The sequence below is a fragment of the Ctenopharyngodon idella genome, chromosome 8, assembly GCF_019924925.1.
Source record: "Ctenopharyngodon idella isolate HZGC_01 chromosome 8, HZGC01, whole genome shotgun sequence".
NCBI lineage: Eukaryota > Metazoa > Chordata > Actinopteri > Cypriniformes > Xenocyprididae > Ctenopharyngodon > Ctenopharyngodon idella.
The window spans coordinates 33,708,692-33,735,873 of record NC_067227.1 but is presented as its reverse complement, the minus strand read 5'-3'; the positions used below and the strand labels follow the sequence as shown (position 1 = coordinate 33,735,873).

General features: G+C 34.4%; 1 protein-coding gene across 1 annotated transcript; it reads left to right on the top strand.

Annotated features, from left to right (window-relative positions):
- The first annotated feature begins 6,883 nt into the window (after positions 1-6,883).
- On the top strand, positions 6,884-23,892 carry snx2 (sorting nexin 2). The gene is made up of 15 exons (XM_051902796.1): positions 6,884-7,138; positions 7,998-8,094; positions 9,901-10,046; positions 10,119-10,188; positions 10,441-10,484; positions 10,574-10,715; positions 10,799-10,877; positions 12,908-12,983; positions 14,986-15,099; positions 16,362-16,455; positions 16,755-16,960; positions 17,139-17,282; positions 21,220-21,300; positions 21,389-21,460; positions 23,256-23,892. Exons 1-15 carry the CDS (start codon positions 7,031-7,033, stop codon positions 23,304-23,306), a joined length of 1,524 nt encoding a protein of 507 aa, XP_051758756.1. The 5' UTR covers positions 6,884-7,030; the 3' UTR covers positions 23,307-23,892.
- Positions 23,893-27,182: the final 3,290 nt, after the last annotated feature.

The window sequence follows — 27,182 nt, the reverse complement described above, 5'->3', positions numbered from 1 at the left end:
AATGTTATCAAATACTGACAGTCGTCATTTTGTCTGCATGAGATTCTCCAGCTTTGTTGTTGTTGAGCGACCGAAGCGCGAGCTGTTAAAGCTCCGCCCTCTTCTGGAAAGGGGGTGGGGAGCAGCAGCTCATTTGCATTTAAAGGGACACACACAAAAACGGTGTGTTTTTGCTCACACCCAAATAGGGGCAAATTTGACAAGCTATAATAAATGATCTGTGGAGTATTTTGAGCTGAAACTTCACACACACATTCTGGAGACACCAGAGACTTATATTACATCTTGTGAAAGGGGCATTATAGGTCCCCTTTAAAAAAGAAAGTGAAAAGATTATTTTTCTGAGTCCATTGGCAGATATTTGTTCTTGTTTTAAGCACAAACTTGCTTTATTTTGATGAATTTTTAATATCTTAATATCTTCAGTCATTTCTCTTCTCCAGTAAATGTATCTCGATTTAAGAATGTTTAGATATTTGTGCTGGAAAACAAGACAGAAACACTGAGGAAGAACATTATTTGTTGCAGTGATGAATTATTGTGCAACATTGATACAATTTCCTCAAATATGAATCGAATCGTGAGCCAGTAGTGAGTCGATTCCCTGGAGTGTTGAACTATGAACCACAGGTTTAATGCTCCTTGAAAGAAGAGTATTTCATTCCATACAAAAGCCAATATGTGCAGATGTGTGACGTTAAACTGATGAATTAGAGCTCGTTTGCAGGACGGCAGGAGCGTTTCGCACCTCTGAAGACGCCGGCGCTTTAATTGGTGCTGGTGTTTGAGAGAGAGAGAGAGAGACAGGTCGAGAGAGAGACAGACAGACAGACAGCGTGTTTAAGGCTGTTGTGCAGCATGAAAATGGAGGAGACGAGCGCTTGATTTGACAGGAGGAGAGTCGTCTATAGATTTTTGTGTCCATTGTTTGGGCTTATTTGTGTGCTGCTTTACTCAGTCAATCAAATATAATTGACACCGCTGGGCTGCTGTTGTTTCTGGATGACGGCGGTTAATGCCGCTGGAAAACAGCTGCAGGAAAGTTTCTCCGCTGAACGATGGGAAAAGGTTTCTGCCAGAACGGTGACAATCTTTCAGCCGTCAACCGCATTAATTGATGCGATGACACAGATGAGGGATAATAATGTAATCAACCTTTAATTGCGCCGCTTCTGTTGCTGCTCCATCAAATACGAGCTGCAAACAATTCAACACATTCATGCTGTAATTAAACAGTCAGATGTGTTGTGTGAATTAATGCAACCGATGATGATGATGATGATGATGTTCGTGCTGCAGAAGACCAGAAGAGGGAAGCAGAGCTGTGCAGAAAACACCATCATCACTTGGATTTCTGTCAGATAATTCTAAAATTAATCATGTTTCAAAATCTGCACGATAAACTTTCCGTTTCTAAATTATTGATATGAATCTGTCATGAAAAACAACAGAGCTGGCAAACGAAACGCAGATTTCAGAGCATTAGGAAGCGAATGGAGACCTGCCTGTGACCTTTGACCTCTGACCTGCTGTCAGGCATCTTGCCCTGAGAAATACTGTTCAACTTCCAGTGAGATGAAAGGATGTTTGTGAACTTTGTGCTCTTTATTTGGCAGGTACAGTTGAGCTGCTGACCTCCATTATCAAACTACACGATTCTGATTTAATTCCCCGTCAGATTTTAGAAAACAACATCAATGCATAATTTAATCTGATGACACTTTCATATTCATCCCAAACATGAGTGAAATGTTCTCCACATGTCCAGATGATTGACTGTGTTTAATGACACAACAGACTCGTGGTGAAAAACTCGCCCGTTCCTCCAGATCAAATATTTACATGTTGAAATAAAGTCTGAGGAATGTCGTTTTTGCCTCCCGGTGTTTTTCAGTAAGATCGAAGCTGCTGACGGGAATCACAGGGAACGTTCTGGCAAGGGCCTCTTCCAGTAACGTTAATAGAATGTTTTAATAACGTTAGCACAAAAACATTAATTATACGCCTTTCATGGAACGTTTTTATTCAAAACGTTAGTTGGATGTTCATCTAACGTTTTTTAAACGTTACTACTTCAGAGAGCATTGAAAACTAACGTCCCCATAATGTTTGCAGAATGATAAGATGGAATGTTCCCTTTAAATCAAGTTTTTAATGTTGTTTATATGTTTTAATGTGCTTTAAGACGAACCATGTGGAAATTCATCATTCAACACCATTGCTGATATTTTGTCTTTAAAACTGCAGTGATTTGAAAAAACATGGTTTGAAATCGGTGGTGTTTCTTACATCACAAACTACTTTGTAAGCAATCACGTCAACGTGCTGGCGGGCTTTAGCATATCATTAACTATAATCGCTCTGAAGCAAGAGAGTCAAGTGAAAGGCTAATCATATTAATTACTGTTATGTGTCCGATGTTGTAAAAAGCGACACCATTGTGCAGCGTTTATCTCAGTAAGTTGACCGAGTGGATCTCTGAGCTCGTGCGAGTGAGTGAAGGCGGGGCTAATTAGCATATTCATAGATCCGCGTATAATAAATGAAGCAAAGGTGTAAAATTACATTCAAGCTATTTTAAAGCATTAAGATTTTTTTCCATCGTAAAAAACATTTAAATATGTCATTTTGGTGATCAAAGATGAGTTTTAAGGGATAAAATGATTGACTACAGGGGGACTTTAACGTTCGCATAACCAAGAAAAAACATTTAAAAAACTGGGCGTTCTGAACGTTCAGAAATAATGTTTTCAACGTAATCGTGTAATATTAGCAACACATTATTATCTGTTTGATAACATAGTCAAGTGAAAGGCTAATCATATTAATTACATTATGTGTCCGACGCTGTAAAAAGCGACACCATTGTGCAGCGTTTACCTCAGTAAGTTGACCGAGTGGATCTCTGAGCTCGTGCGAGTGAGTGAAGGCGGGGCTAATTAGCATATTCATTGATCTGTGTATACTAAATGAAGCAAAGGTGTCGAGTTACATTCAAGCTATTTTAAGGCATTAAGATTTTTTTTCCATTGTAAAAAAACATTTAAATATGTCATTTTGGTGATCAAACATGAGTTTTAAGGGATAAAATGATTGACTACAGGGGGACTTTAACGTTCGCACAACCAAGAAAAAACATTTAAAAAACTGGGTGTTCTGAACGTTCAGAAATAACGTTTTCAACGTAATCGTGTAACATTAGCAACACATTATTATCTGTTTGATAACATAGTCAAGCGAAAGGCTAATCATATTAATTACATTATGTGTCCGACGTTGTAAAAAGCGATACCATTCTGCAGCGTTTACCTCAGTAAGTTGACCGAGTGGATCTCTGAGCTCATGCAAGTGAGTGGAGGCGGGGCTAATTAGCATATTCATACTAAATGAGGCAAGGGTGTCGAGTTACATTTAAGCTATTTTAAGGCATTAAGATTTTTTTTTACTGGAAAAAACATTTAAATATGTCATTTTGGTGATCAAACATGAGTTTTAAGGGATAAAATGATTGACTACAGGGGGACTTTAACGTTCGCATAACCAAGAAAAAACATTTAAAAAAAACCTGGGCATTCTGAACGTTCAGAAATAACGTTTTCAACTTAGTCGTGTAACATTAGCATCACATTATTAGCTGTTTGATAACTTAGTCAAGCAAAAGGCTAATCATATTAATTACTGTTATGTGTCCGATGTTGTAAAAAGCGATACCATTGTGCAGCGTTTACCTCAGTAAGTTGACCGAGTGGATCTCTGAGCTCGTGCGAGTGAGTGGAGGCGGGGCTAATTAGCATATTCATAGATCCGCGTATACTAAATGAAGCAAGGGTGTAAAGTTACATTCAAGCTATTTTAAGGCGTGAAGAATTTTCTTTCACCAGAAAAAAAACAAAACATTTAAATATGTCATTTTGGTGATCAAAGATGAGTTTTAAAGGAAAAAATTATTGACTACAGGGGGACTTTAACGTTCGCATAACCAAGAAAAACTGTGCGTCTGAACGTTCAGAACTAACGTTTTCAACTTAATGGGAACGTTAGCAAAACATTGCACATGTTTTTGTGTTCACATAGCAAGTGGCACAAAAATCAGTCAAGTTTCGTACCATTCCCGATGAATTAAACAAATCAAAGTGGAACATTTTTCAGTCACTAATGATGACCGAACAGCACCAGAGGGTCGAATATACATTTTCATGAGGAAACCATCATATTTGAGGTTTTTCACACACCGTGTAAAAGCCTGAGAGAACGAAGCCAAACTAGAGCAGTAAATGAGCCCGTTTGTCAGAGATCCCCCGCTTCATATTTATCAAATATCGACCGCGCCTCCTGAACGTTTCCTCCTCCTTTTCAGCGTTTGATGTCAGTGCTTTTGTCAGTGCTCTGGCAGTTATTCATTGGACTGCGATGGCTCCCTTAACCTGTTTCATTGATCTCTGGCTCTCTCCCATTAAAGCATGTGTGTGTCTCCGGCGGGATGAAGCTCAGAGTCCCGCCCGCGGAGCCTCGTCTCGGCCTCTGGAGGACCGCGGCATCATTTGGCTCCGTGTTCCTCCATCCACCTTATTTGTTGTAAATAGCAGCTCATTACAGGCAGCCGGACATGAAGCGTCCTGTCACGGCTCAATGGCACTGCTCAGGTTGTTTGTAATGCGGCTGAACTGCAGGAAAAGCGTCCCTCAGGAAGCACTGTTGAGTTAGTGATGGCTGCGTGTTTCTCCTCTGACAGATGCATTCATACTGTACTTTACTGAGCTGGACGTCCATCTGTCTCCGGCTTCATTCTAAAAGAGTCGTTTCGAGAATAAAACAGAACTGCTGAAGCTCGTGTTCGTTTGCTCGGTGATGTTTAAACAACTGTCTATACTACTGACTCACAGACGAGTTTTACATTCCCTCCATATTCTCACATTATCCGACTATATGGGCCATAAAAGCCTGATGAATCAAATATGATACAAAACATTATTTCATGTCAGTCTTTACAGGGTTAAATTAGATTAAATTTTGATTTTAGTTGATGTTAGCCTTAGTTTGAACATCTTCATTAATAAATGATACACAATATCAGTTCTTACAGAGCAGGAATAAAGTAAATACTGTAAATACTGTATAATATTTCTAAAAACACTCACTTATGTAGATAAAAGTTTGATTTGGAAGCCCATTTCGCCACATAAGAAAAAATACTTTAATAATAATTAATTAAATAATTTATTTATTAATAAAAAGTAAAAATAATGAGATTAAAAAATTGAAATTATGACTTTTTATGTGATAATTATGATTTTTAAGTCAAAATTTTGACATTTTATGTCATAATATCGACTTTTTGTCAATCACATATGTCATAATTATCACATAAAAAAGTCAAAGTCAAGTTATGACTTCCTGTCATGATTATGACTGTCATAATTTTAACTTTTTATGTCATAATTCTGACTTTTTAAGTCAGAATTTGGACTTTTTGTCATAATATTGACTTTTTATTTCAGAATTATGAATTTTTTATGTCATAATATCAGCTTTTTATATATTATAACAACTTTTTAGTCAATTTCTAAGTTGGAATTTCGATGTTGTCACGTCATAATTATTACATAAAAATTTGAAATGATGACATAGTAAGTAGAAATTGTGACTAAAAAGTTATAATTATGACAGTCGATATTATACTATGACATAAAAAGTCAATTAATTATATAAAAAGTAAAAAATATGAGATTAAAAAAATTTAAATTGATTTTTTATGTGATAATTATGACTATGTCAGTCACATGTCATAAATATTACATAAAAAGTCAAAATTATGACTTTCTGTCATGATTATGACTGTCATAATGTGATAATTATGACTTTTTAAATCAGAATTTGGACTTTTTGTCATAATATTGACTTTTTATTTCAGAATTATGAATTTTTTATGTCATAATATCAGCTTTTTATATATTATAACAACTTTTTAGTCAATTTCTAAGTTGGAATTTCGATGTTGTCACGTCATAATTATTACATAAAAATTTGAAATGATGACATAGTAAGTAGAAATTGTGACTAAAAAGTTATAATTATGACAAAGAGTCGATATTATACTATGACATAAAAAGTCAATTAATTTATATAAAAAGTAAAAAATATGAGATTAAAAAATCATAAATATTACATAAAAAGTCAAAATTATGACAATTCTGTCATGATTTCAACTTTTTATGTGATAATTATGACTTTTTAAATCAGAATTTGGACTTTTTGTCATAATATTGACTTTTTATTTCAGAATTATGACTTTTTATGTCATAATATCAACTTTTTATATAGCCTATTATAACTTATTACTATAACTTTTTAGTCACAATTTCTAATTAAGTTAGAATTTCGTTGTCATAGTCACATGTCATAATTATCACATAAAAAGTTGAAATGATGACATACTAAGTCGAAATTCTGACTTAAAAAGTAGAAATTGTGAATAAAAAAAGTTATAATTAGTACTTATTACATAAAAACTCATAATTCCGACATAAAAGTCAAAATTATGACAAAAAGCCCTAATTCTGAAATAAAAAAGTATGAATTCTGACTTAAAAAGAACAAATTTTGACTAAAAAAGTTATAATTATAAATTATAAGTGATATGAAAAGTCATAATTCCTACATAACAGTCAAAATTATGACAAAACGTCCTAATTCTCAAATAAATAGTCCGAATTCTGACTTAAAAAAATCATAATTTCGACTTTTTGTCATAACTAAAATATACAATTTAACAAAGCATTTTTTCTCTGTAATCGGCGTAAATGAACTTATATAAATGTACACAAGAACTGACGGAGAAACTCTGTGAGCAGCAGTAGTTCGTGCCCGTGTCGCGCGCTGATGCGCCAGTGTTGGAGACCCGCCCGTCCTGCGCTGTGAGGGCGGAGCATGAGCTGCATGAAGCGCTTCTGTCATGAGACTCAGTCACATGACTGGCTTCAGCAGACACTCATTCTATCGCTGAGACTTTATTCGGCTGTTATTGTTGAAGATGGCGGAGGAAAGAGAACCTCCACCGCTGTCTGCTGCGTCACACACGGGCTCGACGGAGCCGGAGGACGGAGAGGATCTGTTCGTCAGCGCCGTGAGCAGGGTGGAGGTGAGATTAAAGCTGCACACGATGACTCGCGTTCACGGCCTGCCGAGGCGGATCGACACGCCCTTCTGCTCGCAGGCTCTAATCACAAATCAATGTTCATAATCAGCGAAACATCATCGGCGTATTTTCATCCGATTCTGACAGATTTCATTGAATTTCATTAACGAGTAGAGATGCTGAGCGCGCATGCGCAACACGGGCTCCTTCTGCACATCAACACTGCGTCGCATGAACGCAGAGGCTCGATATTATCAAAATAATCAGAATATAGATATAAAGTTTGGTGTGTGTAAAGCTGCTGAAGTGATTTATGACTCAAACTCACCGCCTTTAAAGATTGACATCTACAGACGCATTAAAAGTGCAATAAAATAAACACTAAAACTTGTATTTTGGAGATTTTCTTTCCACTAGTCTGAAAGAAAACATGTAATGGAAGCAAAACTGACCAGTGCATGGTTTGCCTGTGGTATTTAGCATGCAAAAAAAGATCATAAATGTACATCTGTCATGTGATGTTGTGCTGATTTACACCTGATCAGCAGATTTTAAACAGGACAGGAAGACCCTTCCTTGGCACTTCCTGTGATTCCTGTCATGAGTTTATCCTGTGAGCCGAACACGTTTATGACAGAAGAAAGTGTGTGAACATTAACTTTAATGATCTGCTGAAGAGAAACAGTGTCACGTGATTCACGACTTTAAATAATAAAAAACGAATATTTACATGTTAATTTCTGCGTTTTAAGTTTATCTAGAACTTCTGAGGAAAGTTGGATGAGAAGCAAAACAGAAAAAGATTTATTGCAAAGCTCATAATAATTATAATATCCCAACTTCTGTTTGTTTTCTCTGTAAGGCCAGTCCAACATCTCCAGAAGACATCAGCACCAGCTCGAACGGACCCAAACCAGAGCAGATCTTCCTGGACGAGGATCCGGACGACCTCTTCGCCGGTGTGTGATGGTCTGAAGGTCGAACTCGCTGACATCATCAGCTGTGTTTGATCATAACAGTCTCAGTGTTTGTAGATATGACAGCTACACCGAGTCTCATTTACATATTCAGGATTGGATCATTTTGAGAACGCTCTGTTTCTATTGGCTCACCGTTTGACACATACACTACCCTTTAAAAGTGTGTGTGGTCACATTAAATTAATCAGAAGTGACATTTATATATTCAGATAAATGCTGTTCTTTTGAACTTTCTATTCATCAAAGAATCTTGAAAAATAAAATGTATCAGTTTCCATAAAAATATGAACTGTTTTCAACACTGATAATAATCATAAATGTTTGTTAATCATCAAATCAGCATATCAGAATGATTTCTGAAGGATCATGTGACACTGAAGACTGGAGTAATGATGCTGAAAATTCAGCTTTGATCACAGGAATAAATTACACTTTACTATATATTCACATAGAAAACAGCTGATTTATATTATAATAATATTTTTTTTTTTTTAAATCTCATACTTTTGACTGAATGAGTTAATATATCACAATTTTGACTTTTTATTTCTAATTATGAGTTAATATTTCATAATTGTGACTTTTTTGACTTTTTATTTCATAATTATGACTATGTAATTATGATTTTTATTCTCATAATTGTGACTATTTCATAATTATGAGTTAATATATCATAATTATGACTTGATGGAATAATTATGTTTTTTTTTTTTAACTCATAATTTTGACAAAATTAATATATCACAATTTTGACTTTTTATCTCATAATTTTGACTTTTTATTTAATAATTATGAGTTAATATATCATCATTTTGACTTATCTCATAATTATGACTTTTAATTTCATAATTATGACTTTATGGAATAATTATGATTTTTTTTAATCTCATAATTTTGACTAAATTAGTTAATATATGACAAATTTGACTTTTTATCTTATAATTTTGACTTTTTATCTCATTTTTATGACTATGTAATAATTATGATTTTTTTAATCTCATAATTTTGACTAAATTAGTTGATATATCACAATTTTGACTTTTTATCTCATAATTTTGAATTTATTTAATAATTATGACTATGGAATAATTATGATTTTTTTTAATCTCATAATTTTGACTAAATTAGTTAATATATAATAATTTTGACTTTTTATCTCATAATTTTGACTTTTTATTTAATAATTATGACTTTATGGAATAATTATGATTTTTTAATCTCATAATGTTGACTAAATTAGTTAATATATCATAATTTTGGCTATCTTATAATGTTTACTTTTTATCTCAATTATGACTTTACGGAATAATTATGATTTTTTTTAATCTCATAATTTTGACTTTATTTTATAATTATGAGTAAATATATCATAATTCTGACTTTTTATCTCATAATTATGACTATGTAATAATTATGATTTTTAATTAATAATTTTGACTTTAAAATTTTGGCTTATTCTTTAAAAGTTTGTGGTCAGTAGTAATACTTTTATTCATCAACGACACATTTCAGCTCAAAATACCCCACAGATCATTTATTATAGCTTGTTAAATTTGCCCCTATTTGGGTGTGAGCAAAAACACACCGTTTTTGTGTGTGTTCCTTTAAATGCAAATGAGCTGCTGCTCCCACCCCCTTTCCAGAAGAGGGCGGAGCTTTAACAGCTCAACAACAACAAAGCTGGAGAATCTCACGCAGCCAAAATGACGACAGTGTTCAGCCTTACATTGTTCAAACCGTGATTTTCTCAGCGATGTGACTGTTTGTGTTCTTCCTCTTGTCCAGAAGCGACAGAGGAGGTTTCGCTGGACAGTCCCGAGCGGCAGCCGATCCTGTCAGACGGACCGTCGCCCGCCATAACTCCTGTGACGCCCACCGTCATGATCGCCCCCCGACTGGATGTGGACGCGTTCGACCGGTCGCCGGACGAGGTGAGGCGCCGTAACTCTTCGTGTGTTAGTGTGATCTCACGACTGTCTCACACAATCACTGTTCCTCTCTAGGATGAAGATGAAGAGGAAGGCAGGGACACGTTTGACATGCAGATATCGGTGTCGGACCCGGAGAAAGTTGGTAAGGAGCTCAAGCGTCTGCTGTGAAGTCCAGCTTCGCTCGTTCGTTGTAAAATCAATCGACCTTTTCAAATGTTATCAGGTGCAGGATTCGGTCTGAGCGCGTTCAGTGACGACAACACTGGAAAATACATGAAGCTCTCAGCGTTTCTGAATGAAGAGTGCAGCTTCACATTCATGACACCTAGAAAAACTGAAGCGTTTCAGGCTTTTACAGAAATGTTCTGTTATATATGTGTGTTTGTTGTTCCAGGTGATGGCATGAACGCGTACATGGTCTATAAAGTGACGACTAAGGTGAGGAAGGCCTTTGGATTCTCGTCTGAGATGTTGTGGATCTTCTGGACGGAGCGTGTGACTCTTGTCCTCTGTGTTTGTGTCTGTAGACCAGCCTGTCCATATTCAACAGAGACGAGGTTTCGGTCAAGAGGCGCTTCAGTGATTTTCTGGGTTTGCACAGTAAATTAGCCTCCAAGTACCTGCACATCGGCTACATTGTGCCTCCTGCTCCGGAGAAAAGCATTGTGGGTAAGTGCAGTAGTGCCACGCACAGGTGATCACAGAAGTGTGTGATGGTTCAGATGCATGATGAGTTCATGTGTGTGTTTCAGGAATGACGAAGGTCAAAGTGGGAAAAGAGGATCTGTCGTCGGTGGAGTTTGTAGAGAAAAGAAGATCTGCTTTGGAAAGGTACTTCAAAGAATGAATACATAAATATTACAATAAATATTTTAATAGAATATTTTAATTAACTATAATTAGTGAAAATAAATACATTTTAAAAAATAATTAAAAATCGTTAAAATTAATAAAAATAAATCTGCTTTGGGAAGGTATTGGTTTTGTAAAGAATTAAGAAAAATTATTATAAATAAATATTTTAATATGATATTTTTAATTAATAATAATTAATTAAATAAATAAATAAAAAATCTGCTTTGAAAAGGTATTTCAAAAAAACAATACAAATATTTTAATATATTTTTTTTTAATTAATTAATTAAAAAAATAAAAAATCAATTAAAATTAATACAAATATATCTGCTTTGGAAAAGTATTTTAAGAATTAATACATAAATATTTGAATATAATATTTTTAATGACTAATAATTAAATACATTTTAAAAAATAATTTAAAATCAATTAACATTATTAAAAATGAATCTGCTATGGAAATGTATTTCAAAGAATTAGTTTTCAAAGAAATAATAATTCATTAAAATAAATAAATATAATAATAATTTAAATAAATAAATTATAAAATAAATTTGAAATAAATTATAATTAATTATAATAAATCTGCTTTGGAAAGGTATTTTGAAGAATTAATACATAAATATTACAATAAATATTTTAATAGAATTTTTTAATTATAATTAGTGAAAATAAATACATTTTAAAAAATAATTAAGATTCATTAAAATTAATACAAAAAAATCTGCTTTAGGAAGGTATTGGTATTGTAAAGAATTAAAAAAATATTTTAATATAATATTTTTAATTAATAATAATTAATTAAATAAATTAATTAAAAATCTGCTTTGGAAAGGTATTTAAAAAAAATAATACATAAATATTTTAATATAATATTTTTTAATTAACTAATTAAACAAATGAAAAATCAATTAAAATTAATAAAAATAAATCTGTTTTGGAAAAGTATTTTAAGAATTAATACATAAATATTTTAATATAATATTTTTAATGAATAATAAATAAGTACATTTTAAAAAATAATTACAAAATCAATTAAAATTAATGAAAATTAATCTGTTTTGGAAAGGTGTTTAATTAATACATAAATATGAAATATTTTAAAATGATATTTTAAATTAATAATAATTCTTTAAAAATAATTTAAAATCAATTAAAATTATTAAAAATGAATCTGCTTTGGAAATGTATTTCAAAGAATTGGTACATAAATATTAAAATAAATATTTTAATATTTTTAATGAATAATAATTCATTAAAATAAATAAATGTAATAATAATTAAATAAATAAATTATAAAATAAATTATAATTAATCTGCTTTGGAAAGGTATTTCGAAGAAATAACTATTTTAATAGAACATTTTTAAATAAATAATAATTAAATAATTTTTGAAAAATTAATTGAAAATCAATTAAAATGTTTTAAATAAATCTGCTTGGGAAAGGTATTTCATAAATATGGAAATATTTTAATAAATATTTTAATAATAATAATTAATTAAAATAAATAAATTAAAAATGTAATTAAAATATTTTAAAGAATTAATAAATAAATATTAAAATATTTTCATAACATATTTTTAATTAATAACAATAAACATGTTTTTTAAATGAATATTAATTCATTAAATGTTAAAACAGCATCATGTTCAGTGTCTGCCTTCATTAATTCACCGAGTGCAGTTGTGTTCAGTTCCTCTGCTCGGCTGAAGCTTCTTCCTGTACGGTGAAAGATCACTCGTGTTCGGGTCTTTTGTGGCTGAAAGGTTGAGCAACAAGTATTAGATAAATAATTATGGTTGAGCTCAGGAGGTTTGCTGCTGTCCTGCCGTTCTTCACGCCGAGGCACTCCTGGTTTTGCACAAACTGATGAATCGAATAAAAATTACAGTTCAGTGAGGCGCTGACATTTCTGTGCCCTTTTTATCAGGCCGTTGAGTGACGTGAAGGTCAGCGGCTCGGTCAGCGCGTCTGTTAAAGAACTGATCCTGATGTGTGTTGCAGGTATCTGATGAGGACCGTCAAACACCCGGCGCTGCTCAAAGACCCCGACGTCCTGCAGTTCCTCGAGAGTTCAGAGGTACAACCGTTCTCCTCTTCCCAATCCCACTGAATTCCTGCTTCTCCAGTCCTTTATTTTTCCTTTATTTGCAAAAAAAACATCAACACACCTGAATCAATTGTAGGTGTGTCACATGACAATATATACTAGAAAAATATAAAATCCTGCACTCTACTTGAGCTTGAAAAATCACAAAAATATTTTAATAAGCAACGTTTCGGTTGAATCGACCGGTAGAGCTTGTGAGAAAAGAAGATCTGGATTTGAAAGGTATTTAAAAATAAATAAATAATAAAATAGTTTAATTAATAATAATTAAAAATAAATAAATTTAAAACTAATTAAAATGAATAAAAAATTACATCTGCTTTCGAAAGGTATTTCAAAGAATGAATAAATAAATATAATATTTGTAATTATTAATAACGAATTAAAAAAATAAGAAATTAATAAAAATAAATGTAAGAATTAATTTACTAAAATAAATAAGTATTACAATATATTTTAATAAAATATATTTATAAATAATTAAAATAAGAAAATCAAAAATAATTTAAATTAATAAAAATAAATCTGCTTTGGAAATGTATTTCAGAGAATTAATAAATAGAATATTTGTAATTAATAACTTATTAAAAAATTAAAATAAAAATAAATGTAAGAATTAATTAAAAAAATAAATATTACAAAATATTTTAATAAAATACTTTTATAAATAATAATTAATTAAAATAAGTAAATCAAATATAATTTAAATTAATAAAAATAATTTACAAAGAAGTAATAAAAAATATTAAATTATTTTAGCAAAATATTTTTTAATTTAATAATATTGTTCTCACATAAATTAATTAAAATAAATAAACCTGCTTTGGAAATGTATTTCAAAGAATTGATTGAATAAATAATATAATAATTAATTTATTAATAAAATAAATAAATGTTACAATATATTTTAATAAATTGTATATAAATTATAATTAAAATAAGCAAATTAAAAATTATACAAATTAAATAAATCTGCTTGGGAAAGGTATTTCAAATAATTAATAAATAAATATTAAAAAATACTTCAGCAAAATATTTTTAATTCATAATATATAACTAAAATAAATAAATTAAATTAGTTAAAATAAATAAACCTGCTTTGGAAATGTATTTTAAAGAATTGATTGAATAATGATTAATAATATAATATTTAATTTATTAATAGAATAAATAAATATTCTAATATATTTCAATACATTTTATAATTAAAATAAGTATATTAAAATTAATAAAAAATTAATATAAATAAATCCTTTTGGGAAAAGTATTTCAAATAATTAATAAATAAATAGAAAAAAGTACTTTAGCAAAATATTTTTTTAATTCATAATATTGAACTAAAATAAGTCAGTTAAATTAATTAAAATTAATCCGCTTTTGGAAAAGTATTTAAAAGAATTAATAAAAATAAATATTAAAATTGGCTCAAGTGATCTTTCTCACAGAAATACGGCCACATTTATCATTGAATCGTTGGTCCTTGAATTCTCTTTATTCCATAATTCGAGGCATGTGGCTATTATTATTATTATCATCATAATTATTGCTAAGAGCTGATTGTACTCGCTCCAAATGATGTTGTTGCACTTTTATATGTTCTGTAAGGAAGGTCGATTGACCCAAACGTTGCTCAATAAAATGTTTCTGTGTTTTTTAGTGTGCAGGATTTATATTTGTCTTCACAGGCCCATGAACGTCTCGGCAGAGGAACGTCTGTATTAAGTATGTATAATGGAGGACTCGAGCAGTCGTAAAGGGCTAAACGCTCCGGGCCGATTGAAAGCTATTTTTGCCCGCCGGCCCTCTGAGAGTTTTCCAGGGTGAAACGTATTAAATTGGACCAGCATTGAAATGTATAGGACTGGAGAAAATCCCCGTCCGCTGCGGGGAGGAGAAACGCTCCCCGTGGGATCGGATCTGAGCCGCGGCCTGTTAACCGGTTTGTTTGCCCTTATTTGTCATTTTATCCCAGCTGCCGCGAGCGGTTAGCACACAGGCGCTGAGTGGGGCCGGAATATTGAGGATGGTAAACAAAGCGGCCGACGCTGTCAACAAAATGACAATCAAGATGAATGAATCGGATGCGGTAAGGGTCTGATTTTTGGACTTGAATAATGAGACGAATTAATGAGCTGCTCTCTGGCTTGAGTCCTGAGACACGAGAGAGAGAGAGAGAGAGAGAGAGAGAGAGAGGGAGCGGGGTCAGGTCATGTGACACCTCTGTGCTCTTTATACACTGACTGCACAGTTTAATACGTTTACAGTGTGGTGTCCATCAGGCTTTCATGGAAATATAGAAAATATTTATAATATAAAATAAATATATATATTTATACCAGGGGTTTTCAATCTAGGGTCCAGGAAAGTGTACAGAAAAATTAAAAACTGTAATAAAATAAATAAGACAATTTAGTACAATAAAAATCATATAAATTTGATTTAAATAAATATATTAATAAATATGTTAATAGAGAAAATTTATTAAAACAAAAATAATATACATTTGAACAAAATAAATACCTAAAAAAATTGTAATCAAATAAGAAAATGTATTAAAATAAAATTAATATAAATTTCATTAAAATAAATAAATTGCAATCAAATAAGAAAATGTATTAAAATAAAAAAAACATCTTTAAATAAATTATTAACTAAGATTAAATACATAAGAAAATGTATTAAAACAATGTAACTATTTAAATAAATTGTAAATTGTAATCAAATAAGAAAATGTATTAAAATAAAATAAATATAAAATTATTTTAAATAAATAATTAAGATTAAATACATAATAAAGTGTATTAAAATAAAAATCTACATTTTATTTAAATAAATAAATTGTAATCAAATAAGAAAATCTATTAAAAATAAAAATAATATAAAATTATTTTAAATAAATAAATAAATTGGATTAAATAAATGAGAAAATGTATTAAAATAAAATATAGAAATTTAAGTAAATAAATCAATAAATACATTTTAATCAAGTAAGAACATAGATTAAAATAATATACATTTGATTTAAATAAATAAATTGCAATCAAATTAGAAAATGTATTCAAATACAAATAATATAAATTTGATTTAAATAAATAAATAAATAATACATCTTACAGTTTAGTACTGTAGTGAGTAGAAAAAATGAGTGCTGTAACATAATAGAAACTAAATATTTTCAAATGTATTTTACACACATTTATAATGTTGATTATTTTTACAGTATAAACCGAGTCTTTATAGCTGAATCTGTAAATCTGTGTTTGAAATGTCAGGATCCATGGCTTGAAAAGACTTTTTCTGTCATCATTTCTCTTCTCTGACCTTGTGTTCGTGTGTTTCTGTGTGAAGTGGTTTGAAGAGAAACAGCAGCAGTTCGAGAATCTCGACGTTCAGCTCCGAAAACTTCACGCCAGTGTCGAATCACTGGTGTGTCACAGGAAGGGTGAGAGCTTCACAATACTAAATGTTTTAATGAAGTCTCTTCTGCATTTATTTGATCAAAAATACAGTAAAAACAGTGAAACAACTTTTATATATGTGAATATATAGTAAAGTGTAATTTATTCCAGTGATCAAAGCTGAATTTTCAGCATCATTACTCCAGTCTTCAGTGTCACATGATCCTTCAGAAATCATTCTAATATGATGATTTGATGCTCAATATTAAATCTGGTCATGATTCCAAACATTGTGCAGCGGTATGACTCTTCATCGCTGACGCTGTTCTCTCTCTGATCCCAGAGCTGTCCGTGAACACGGCGTCGTTTGCCAAAAGCGCGGCCATGCTGGGAAACTCGGAGGATCACACGGCGCTGTCGCGAGCTCTGTCTCAGCTGGCCGAGGTGGAGGAGAAGATCGACCAGCTGCACCAGGATCAGGTGTACGCCGACTTCTACCTGTTCTCAGAGCTGCTGGGAGATTATGTGCGGCTCCTGACCGCCGTCAAAGTGAGTGAGTTGGTAAAATTGGCTAAAACATAAATTATTAACACGTATTGTGTGCTTCCTAAAAATCCACATGATTCACAGCATCACATAATAATTCAAGAGTCGAGGGCTTCATGGCGCTGCGGCGTCTGGTTTGTACCTCAGTGAGCCGGTCATGTGACGTGTCGTGTGTCTGCAGGGCGTGTTCGACCAGCGAATGAAAACGTGGGGAAAATGGCAGGACGCACAGATGATGCTGCAGCGGAAGAGAGAGGCTGAAGCCAAACTACAGTACGCCAACAAACCCGACAAACTCCAGCAGGCCAAAGACGAGATCAAGGAGGTACAAAACCTGCAAATTATGACACAGTTCTCATGGAAATAAATGATTGACATGGTGATGTAATGAGCTCATGTAAAGATGCGTCCCAATTCACGCACTTATACACTATCCTGACATTTTTAGTGATGCACCAACTAGTTCAGAAAACTGTCAGCAGATACGCACACAAACTAACGGCTCTTCACCGCAACCCGCCAAAATAAAAGTTCAGAAAACTGTCAGCAGATACACACACACAAACTCACAGCTCTTCACCGCAACCCGCCAAAATAAAAGTTCAGAAAACTGTCAGCAGATACACACAAACTCACGGCTTTTCACCGCAACACACCAAAATAAAAGTTCAGAAAACTATCTGCAGATACACACAAACTCACGGCTTTTCACTGCAACACACCAAAATAAAAGCTCCGAAAACTATCGGCAGATACGCACACAAACTCGTGGCTCTTCACCGCAACCCGCCAAAATAAAAGTTCAGAAAACTATCTGCAGATACACACACAAACTCGCGGCTCTTCACCGCAACCCGCCAAAATAAAAGCTCCGAAAACTATTGGCAGATACACACACACACAAACTCACAGCTCTTCACCACAACCCGCCAAAATAAAAGCTCCGAAAACTATCGGCAGATACACACACAAACTCGCGGCTCTTCACCGCAACCCGCCAAAATAAAAGTTCAGAAAACTATCTGCAGATACACACACAAACTCGCGGCTCTTCACCGCAACCCGCCAAAATAAAAGCTCCGAAAACTATTGGCAGATACACACACACAAACTCACAGCTCTTCACCACAACCCGCCAAAATAAAAGCTCCGAAAACTATCGGCAGATACACACACAAACTCGCGGCTCTTCGCCGCAACCCGCCAAAATAAAAGTTCAGAAACTCGTGGCTCTTCACCACAACCTGCCAAAATAAAAGTTTAGAAAACTATCGGCAGATACACACACAAACTCACGGCTCTTCACCGCAACCCGCCAAAATGAAAAGTTCTGAAAACTGTCGGCAGATACACACACAAACTCGCGGCTCTTCACTGCAACCCGCCAAAATAAAAGTTCCGAAAACTATCGGCAGATACGCACACAAACTCGTGGCTCTTCACCGCAACCCGCCAAAATAAAAGTTCCGAAAACTATCGGCAGATACGCACACAAACTCGTGGCTCTTCACCGCAACCCGCCAAAATAAAAGTTCAGAAAACTATCTGCAGATACACACACAAACTCGCGGCTCTTCACCGCAACCCGCCAAAATAAAAGCTCCGAAAACTATTGGCAGATACACACACACAAACTCACGGCTCTTCACCGCAACCCGCCAAAATAAAAGTTCAGAAAACTATCTGCAGATACACACACAAACTCATGGCTCTTCACCGCAACCCGCCAAAATAAAAGTTCAGAAAACTGTCAGCAGATACACACAAACTCACGGCTTTTCACCGCAACACACCAAAATAAAAGTTCAGAAAACTATCTGCTGATACACACACAAACTCGCGGCTCTTCACCGCAACCCGCCAAAATAAAAGTTCCGAAAACTATCTGCAGATACGCACACAAACTCGCGGCTCTTCACCGCAACCCGCCAAAATAAGAGTTCAGAAAACTATCTGCAGATACACACAAACTCGCGGCTCTTCACCGCAACCCGCCAAAATAAAAGTTCAGAAACTCGTGGCTCTTCACCACAACCCGCCAAAATAAAAGTTTAGAAAACTATCGGCAGATACACACACAAACTCACGGCTCTTCACCGCAACCCGCCAAAATTAAAAGTTCTGAAAACTATCTGCAGATACACACACAAACTCGCGGCTCTTCACCGCAACCCGCCAAAATAAAAGTTCCGAAAACTATCGGCAGATACGCACACAAACTCGTGGCTCTTCACCGCAACCCGCCAAAATAAAAGTTCCGAAAACTATCGGCAGATACGCACACAAACTCGCGGCTCTTCACCGCAACCCGCCAAAATAAAAGCTCCGAAAACTATTGGCAGATACACACACAAACTCACAGCTCTTCACCGCAACCCGCCAAAATAAAAGTTCAGAAAACTATCTGCAGATACACACACAAACTCATGGCACTTCACCGCAACCCGCCAAAATAAAAGTTCAGAAAACTGTCAGCAGATACACACAAACTCACGGCTTTTCACCGCAACACACCAAAATAAAAGTTCAGAAAACTATCTGCAGATACACACACAAACTCGCGGCTCTTCACCGCAACCCGCCAAAATAAAAGTTCAGAAAACTGTCAGCAGATACACACAAACTCACGGCTTTTCACTGCAACACACCAAAATAAAAGCTCCGAAAACTATTGGAAGATACACACACACAAACTCACAGCTCTTCACCGCAACCCGCCAAAATAAAAGTTCAGAAAACTGTCAGCAGATACACACAAACTCACGGCTTTTCACCGCAACACACCAAAATAAAAGTTCAGAAAACTATCTGCAGATACACACAAACTCACGGCTTTTCACTGCAACACACCAAAATAAAAGCTCCGAAAACTATCGGCAGATACGCACACAAACTCGTGGCTCTTCACCGCAACCCGCCAAAATAAAAGTTCAGAAAACTATCTGCAGATACACACACAAACTCGCGGCTCTTCACCGCAACCCGCCAAAATAAAAGCTCCGAAAACTATTGGCAGATACACACACACAAACTCACAGCTCTTCACCGCAACCCGCCAAAATAAAAGTTCAGAAAACTATCGGCAGATACACACAAACTTAAAACTTTTCACCGCAACCCGCCAAAATAAAACTTTGGCTTAACTTGAAGAAATTGTGACAAATATTTTACTATTGTACAGTACAATGTACCTCTCAGAGTAATAATAACAATGATAATAATAATAATATTTCTTTTAATCATGTCTTAATTTACACAGTATACAAGTTCTGCTGTAAAGCACCTTATTTGACAAATACAAAAACAATCTTTTGTTGTAAATTTGATTACATTTTTAAAATAGATTTTTGAATTCTTAGCTTTATCATTTAATTAGACACCATTTTTAATGGTAAATTAATTTTATTGGCTTAAATAAAATATAGAATAAATAGTGTGATTAGTGTGTTCACTGAGAATTCCATCAAAAAAAAGCACCGGATGATGCACTTAATTAACCTTAATTAAAGTGTGGTATGTCGCAGCTTTAATTACGTAGCCAAAGTGGCAAGTAAATCCGATGCTTGATGACAAAATAACCTTTTAAACCTCATACACTAGCTGGTTGACTACATAGTGCATAATGCGTCATTTGGGACACAGCTTGAGTTTGTGAGCAGCGCTGGGGATGATGGGAATTATCCAGCATGTTTATTTCCCTTCCCTCCCTTCGGTTCATTCATATCTCTACAGCTGCAAGAGTTCATGACAGTTATTGATTCTTTTAAGCACGAAACATTTTCAGCCTCTTTAATTTCTGCATTTTCCCCGTCACGCCCCACAAAGGAGATCGAGGAGGTAGGACCGTCGCTTTGATTTTATTTGCTGTCTTCATCATCACGCTCTTTTACACCCTTCATGCCACTTATATTTGCATTATGCAGATCAAAGCATAATTATGGATTCATCAGACGCACAAGACATGCTTACAGATACACTAAAGCGTCTTTAATCCCTCACATCAACAGCTTAGTAGTATTTTTACTGTACATTGGTTGATGTCTTGTGTTGTTTATTTGTAGTTGTTAATGCAGGATTCATTATAGTTCATCGCTCTCATCCCATAAATGACAATCATACGCTTACTAGACCTTCTGACCTGACGTGACTTTGTTTATTCTGCTCGAGACGGACAGTTTTTCAGCTTTTTTGTTCGACATACACACACACTGAAGTCATAAAGTGTCTCTTGTGTCTGTGTGTGTGTGTGTGTGTGTGTTTAGTGGGAAGGTAAAGTGCAGCAGGGTGAAAGAGATTTTGAGCAGATCTCAAAAAACATCCGGCGAGAAGTTGGACGATTTGAGGTGAGTTCAGCTGTCAAGCGTGTGTTTGCTCTCGCTGTTAAAATGAAGCGCTTGTTTCTCTGACTCGAGTGTCTTTTTCTCTTCACAGAAAGACAGAGTGAAGGATTTCAAAGTCGTCATCGTTAAATATCTGGAGTCACTAGTTCACACACAACAGCAGGTGCGTGTTTAACCCGTGTGTGCTGTGCTGGAAATCCCTTTTAAACTGCTTATAAATCTCTGGTTATGCTGTATTATTACCAAATACTGGATTCAATCTTTTTATCAACTTTTCCTCTTTCAATTATCACAGGTTTTGTGTTTCTTTTTGCCTCATTGATCTGAGCTCATGCTCCTCAGTGTTTTTAAGGTGAATAAGCTTGAAAAAACTTTTTTCACTCAGAAACTGAGGAGCATGAGCTCAGATCAATGAGGCTACGATCAATCAGATCCAAAAAGAAACACAAAACCTGTGATAATTGAATGAATGAGCAAAGTCAGTAAGTTTTGGTCAATTGCAGTAACATCAACTACATTCTTACACTGTGTCCTAACCAGATGTGACGCGACACGCAATAAAAGGTGTCTTTTAAATGTTAATCATTTTTTGTCCTAACCAGCCGTGACGATTTGATTTTAGAAATGCGACAATGGATAATTCACCTCAGATCCTGAAAATAAATTAAAGGAAACAAGGAGCAAACAAGTGTATTCAGTGACAAAGATTCTTTCAGTCACTCAGTATGTATTTTTAACAATCTTAAAATTGTGTAATATTTATGAATTTGTTTATGTGCTTATCTGTTTGGTTACAAGTGCAGTGTGCTTACAGAGAGACTCCGCCCACACAGGCTTCTGATTGGGTGAGATTTGTGATTGATTTGGTTGCGAGTGCAGTGTGCTTGTAGAGATGCTCCGCCCACACGCTCTTCTGATTGGCTGTGATTTTTGATCGATTTTGGTTGCGAGTGCAGTGCGCTTGCAAAGAGACTCCGCCCACACACTCTTCTGATTGGATGAGATGTGTGATTGATTTGGTTGCGAGTGCAGTGCGCTTGCAGAGATGCTCCGCCCACACACTCTTCTGACTGGCTGTGATTTTGGATTGATTTGGTTGCGAGTGCAGTGCGCTTGCAAAAAGACTCCGCCCACACACTCTTCTGACTGGCTGTGATTTTGGATTGATTTGGTTGCGAGTGCAGTGCGCTTGCAGAGAGACTCCGCCCACACACTCTTCTGATTGGCTGTGATTTTGGATCGATTTGGTTGCGAGTGCAGTGCGCTTGCAGAGAGACTCCGCCCACACGCTCTTCTGATTGGCTGTGATTTTGGAATGATTTGGTTGCGAGTGCAGTGCGCTTGCAGAGAGACTCCGCCCACACGCTCTTCTGATTGGCTGTGATTTTGGAATGATTTGGTTGCGAGTGCAGGGCGCTTGCAGAGAGACTCCGCCCACACACTCTTCTGATTGGCTGTGATTTTGGATCATTTTGGTTGCGAGTGCACTGCGCTTGCAGAGAGACTCCGCCCACACGCTCTACTGATTGGCTGTGATATTTGATTGATTTGGTTGTGAGTGCAGTGCGCTTGCAGAGAGACTCCGCCCACATCGTCTTCTGATTGGCTGTGATTTTGGAATGATTTGGTTGCGGGTGCAGTGCGCTTGCAGAGAGACTCCGCCCACACGCTCTTCTGATTAGCTCTGTTTTTTTTTTTGTTTTTTTTTTGTCGTATCATAGTCGCGTCTGGTCTGGAATCTTGTCACATCACGGCTGGTTAAGACACAGTGTTAGAAAAAAGGTTTAGTGGGTTCTGTGTAGATATAGAGGGTTCTTGACTCAATTTTAAAGAACTCTTTATATCTGCCCAGAAGGTTCTATATAAGGAGAAATGTCTTAAATGATTGCAGTAAGAACCGTGTTCTCCTGATGTCATGGAAAAGTTCATGTTGTGTTTCTTTTGTCTCTGTTTTTCAGCTAATAAAGTATTGGGAGGCGTTCTTACCTGAAGCCAAAGCGATCGCATAATCGGACGACCCTCGGCTCATCATCTTTCTTTATTCTCCAGTATGATCATGCAAGAAAAGGCTGCACAGACTTAATTAAACTCTAATGATAGCACTACAATAATAAAAAAGCATCTGAATCTCTTCATACTTTGTACCTGTTTGGTGTCTGAAGATCACCGCTGTCATTTCTTCACTCAGATGATCCGGAGGTCATGCGCTCTTTCATCGCTGATATCTTTCAGATCAAAGCTCGTTGATCTCAGATTGAATGTGGCATTAGGCAATGATCCGTCAGGGGAAGGCCTTCTGTTTTCTGTTCTTCTTTGTCTCGTATGTACAGAATGAAGCATTATTCTCTCAATCAGTATTTAACAGTATCAATAATAATCGATGAGGCTTTGAGCAGCTCGTGCGCTCTGGACTCTGCTACTCGCGTCGACGTATATACATATGTATATTTTTTTATTTTGCTTTGTAGCCTGAAAATTTTGAACGTTTCAGTTGATTCATTGTTCTAACAGATTTTTTAATCACAAGTATTTTTTACTCTACATTCCTGTGCAACAATATCTGAACCTTAATAAAGGAATGAATCAGTATCAGAACTCGACTTCATGTTTTTGGCTTCTAGTTGAATGAGTGAATATTCGTTTTCGAAAAAGTCTTTTTCCTATGAAAGCTTGTTTCTTTCATGGAATAAAAAATAAACACGGTAATTGTGAATTTTTTTTTTAATTTCAAAATTTAGACCTTTTTCTCGCAATTGAGAGTTTATATCTCACAATTAAAAGTTTTTATCTCGCAATTTAGACTTTTTCTTGCAATTTTTACTTTTTCTCGCAATTGAGTTTATATCTCGCAATTTTGACTTTTTTTCTCTCAATTACGAGTTTATATCTCACAATTTAGACCTTTTTTTTTCTCATAATTTTAAATTTACATCTCGCAATTCCAACTTTTTTCTTGCAATTGCGAATTTATATCTTGTAATTTAAACCTTTTTCTCGCAATTTCGAGTTTTTATCTCACAATTTAGACTTTTTCTTGCAATTTTTACTTTTTCTCACAATTACGAATTTATATCTCGCAATTTAGACATTTTTCTCACAATTTCGAGTTTATATCTTGCAATTTCGACTTTTTTCACTCAATTATGAGTTTATATCTCGCAATTTTTACTTTTTCTCTAAATTATGAGTTTTTCACAATTTAGACCTTTTTTCTCATAATTTTAAATTTACATCTCACAATTCCAACTTTTTTCTCGCAATTGCGAGTTTATATCTCACAATTCATGCTTTTTCTTGCAATTTTGAGTTTATATCTTGCAATTTGAACCTTTTTTTCACAATTGCGAGTTTATATCTCACAATTCATGCTTTTTCTTGCAATTTTGTGTTTATATCTTGCAATTTGAACCTTTTTTTCACAATTGCGAGTTTATATCTCACAATTCATGCTTTTTCTTGCAATTTTGAGTTTATATCTTGCAATTTGAACCTTTTTTTCACAATTTCGAGTTTATATCTCACAATTTACTCTTTTTCTCGCAATTTCGAGTTCATATCTTGCAATTTAGACATTTTTCTCGTAATTGCGAGTTTATATCTCACAATTTAGACCTTTTTTTTCCTGATAATTTTAAGTTTACATCTCGCAATTCCAATTCACAATTCAGGCTTTTTCGTCGCAATTGTGAGTTTATGTCTTGCAATTTTGACTCTTTTCTCGCAATTGAGAGTTTATATCGCAATTCAGGCTTTTTCTCACAACTGCAAGTTTATATCTCACAATTATAACTTTTCTAATTTTTGGATTCCGTGGCGGAAACAAGCTTCCATATTACTCCTGTAAAAACAAGCCACTGGAGAAGTCTTGGTGATCTGTAGGGAATCCAGCAGATGGTGTGTGAATGTGTTTTAGGTTTGTAGTTTTACTGCACAGCAGGTTCTTTGGCTCCAACTAAACATGAACTTCTTGATCTCTTTCAGAAAGAGAAAAGCTTGTTTCTTGAGAAATGTGCATTTAGTCTTTACTTTTTCAGAGGGAGCAGAAGCAGCAGTCGATCTTGTGAATTGTCTTCAGGATGTCACATCTGCTGCTTAAACTCACTTAAACAGAGAAATAAAAGAAACAGTGTTCTTGACAGGCCCGCCGAGCATTTCAGCGCTCTGCATATACGTCAAAAACCCCAGCGCCCGTCCTGCGCTCGCCCCGTCATATCGGCAAGCTGTCATAGCGGCGTCGCATTATGTGCTGCATCTTTGAGGAAGATCATTATGAAGGCTGTCTGTGTCCGTCTGTAGGGCAGATCCATTACTCATCTGAATGTCTGATGCTTTTACCTGCAGGTGTTTCTGATAGTGGAGGTGAGTGTCTGTCTGTCTGTGGGTGATTCCCACCAAAATATGGGAGCAAAAACATTTTGCATACAGAAAATGAATCCTATTTTTAGGATTTTATTAAGGGTTGTTGCACATTGACATGGTGTTCTTGGTCCCTAAGCATATTTTCCCACCAGTTTCACATGTTTATGTAATGCTTGAGAAAGTGGAAGGTAAATATATGTTCAGCTTTCTGTCCATGATGAATGAGCATGCCAAAAAATTGGACTATAATTTACTATCTTTATTTTTTGTAGTTCTCATTGGTGATTCTCATGAGATTTTTATAACTGTGAAAGTCATTTTACTGTCAAATTGCTGTAATAAAATGTTTTCACAGTTAAATTTGCATAAAGGCAGTATAACAAATACTACTGTGTATTACAAATAATAAATAAATAAATATTAATGAGAATTAGTTTTTATTTTTGCATTACAGTAATATTTTTGGGGTTGAAATGTCCTTTATCTCTTTTCATTATAAAAATAGATGAAAAAAGTGATTGTAAACTGAAATATGAGGGGTATGTTCTGCTGTTGGTCCACAAAATGTAAATCATAAATAATCATGAAACAAGTTGAAATTGTCTGAAAATTCAAAATTGACATACTGTGGCATACTATCATTACTATGACTTAAAAAGTAACAATGATGGCATATTGTGTCAAAATTATGATATAAAATTTTAAATTATGACTTGAAATGTTATAGGGTCTAATTATGACATAGAAAGTAATAATTTCGACTTTTTAAAATAATCTCTTCAAATCTTGATAAACACTTCAACATCATCATTTGCATGTAATATGTCATGAGATTTTATTTAATAATTTTGATTAACCAAAGCATGATTTTTTTTAATTTATTTTTTGGCGCAAATGTGCTTCCATATGCAAGTTTGAGAAATGGCGGGAAGCTTTTGAATGAGTAACGGTTCTGTTCCTGACTGACTTAATCCTGTGGAAAACACAAGAAGATATTTTGAGAAATGTCTCCGTGTTTTTGTCCTTAATAAAGTAAAAGGACAGGTTTGGAACGACATGAGGGTGAGTAATGATGACGGAATGATCATTTTTCAATAAACTGTCGCTTTAAAACTCGAATTTTAACTCGTGTAGCACGCGACACGATGCTAATTTACGGTTTTATGGAGCTTGATTTCAAATAAAGAGATGCTGAACATTCTTCAGAAAATATCATTTTGTGTTCTATAGGAGCAAGAACGTTATAATACGAGTTTGAAGGCGACATGAGGGTGAGTAAATGATGACAGAATGATATTTTTACTGAATTATTCAAGTCTCGTGCAAATACTATAGTAATTCATAGTAAATACCAGGGTGTTTTTGAACCATATAGTAAAGTACTTGAATTAATTTGTTATGGTAATTCTATAGGCTAGTTGCTGTTATAACAATTTTGTGGTGGTATAACACAACTAAGAAAAAGAACATTTTGCTAACATTCCCATTAAGTTATGAAAACGTTATTTCTGAACGTTCAAAACGTC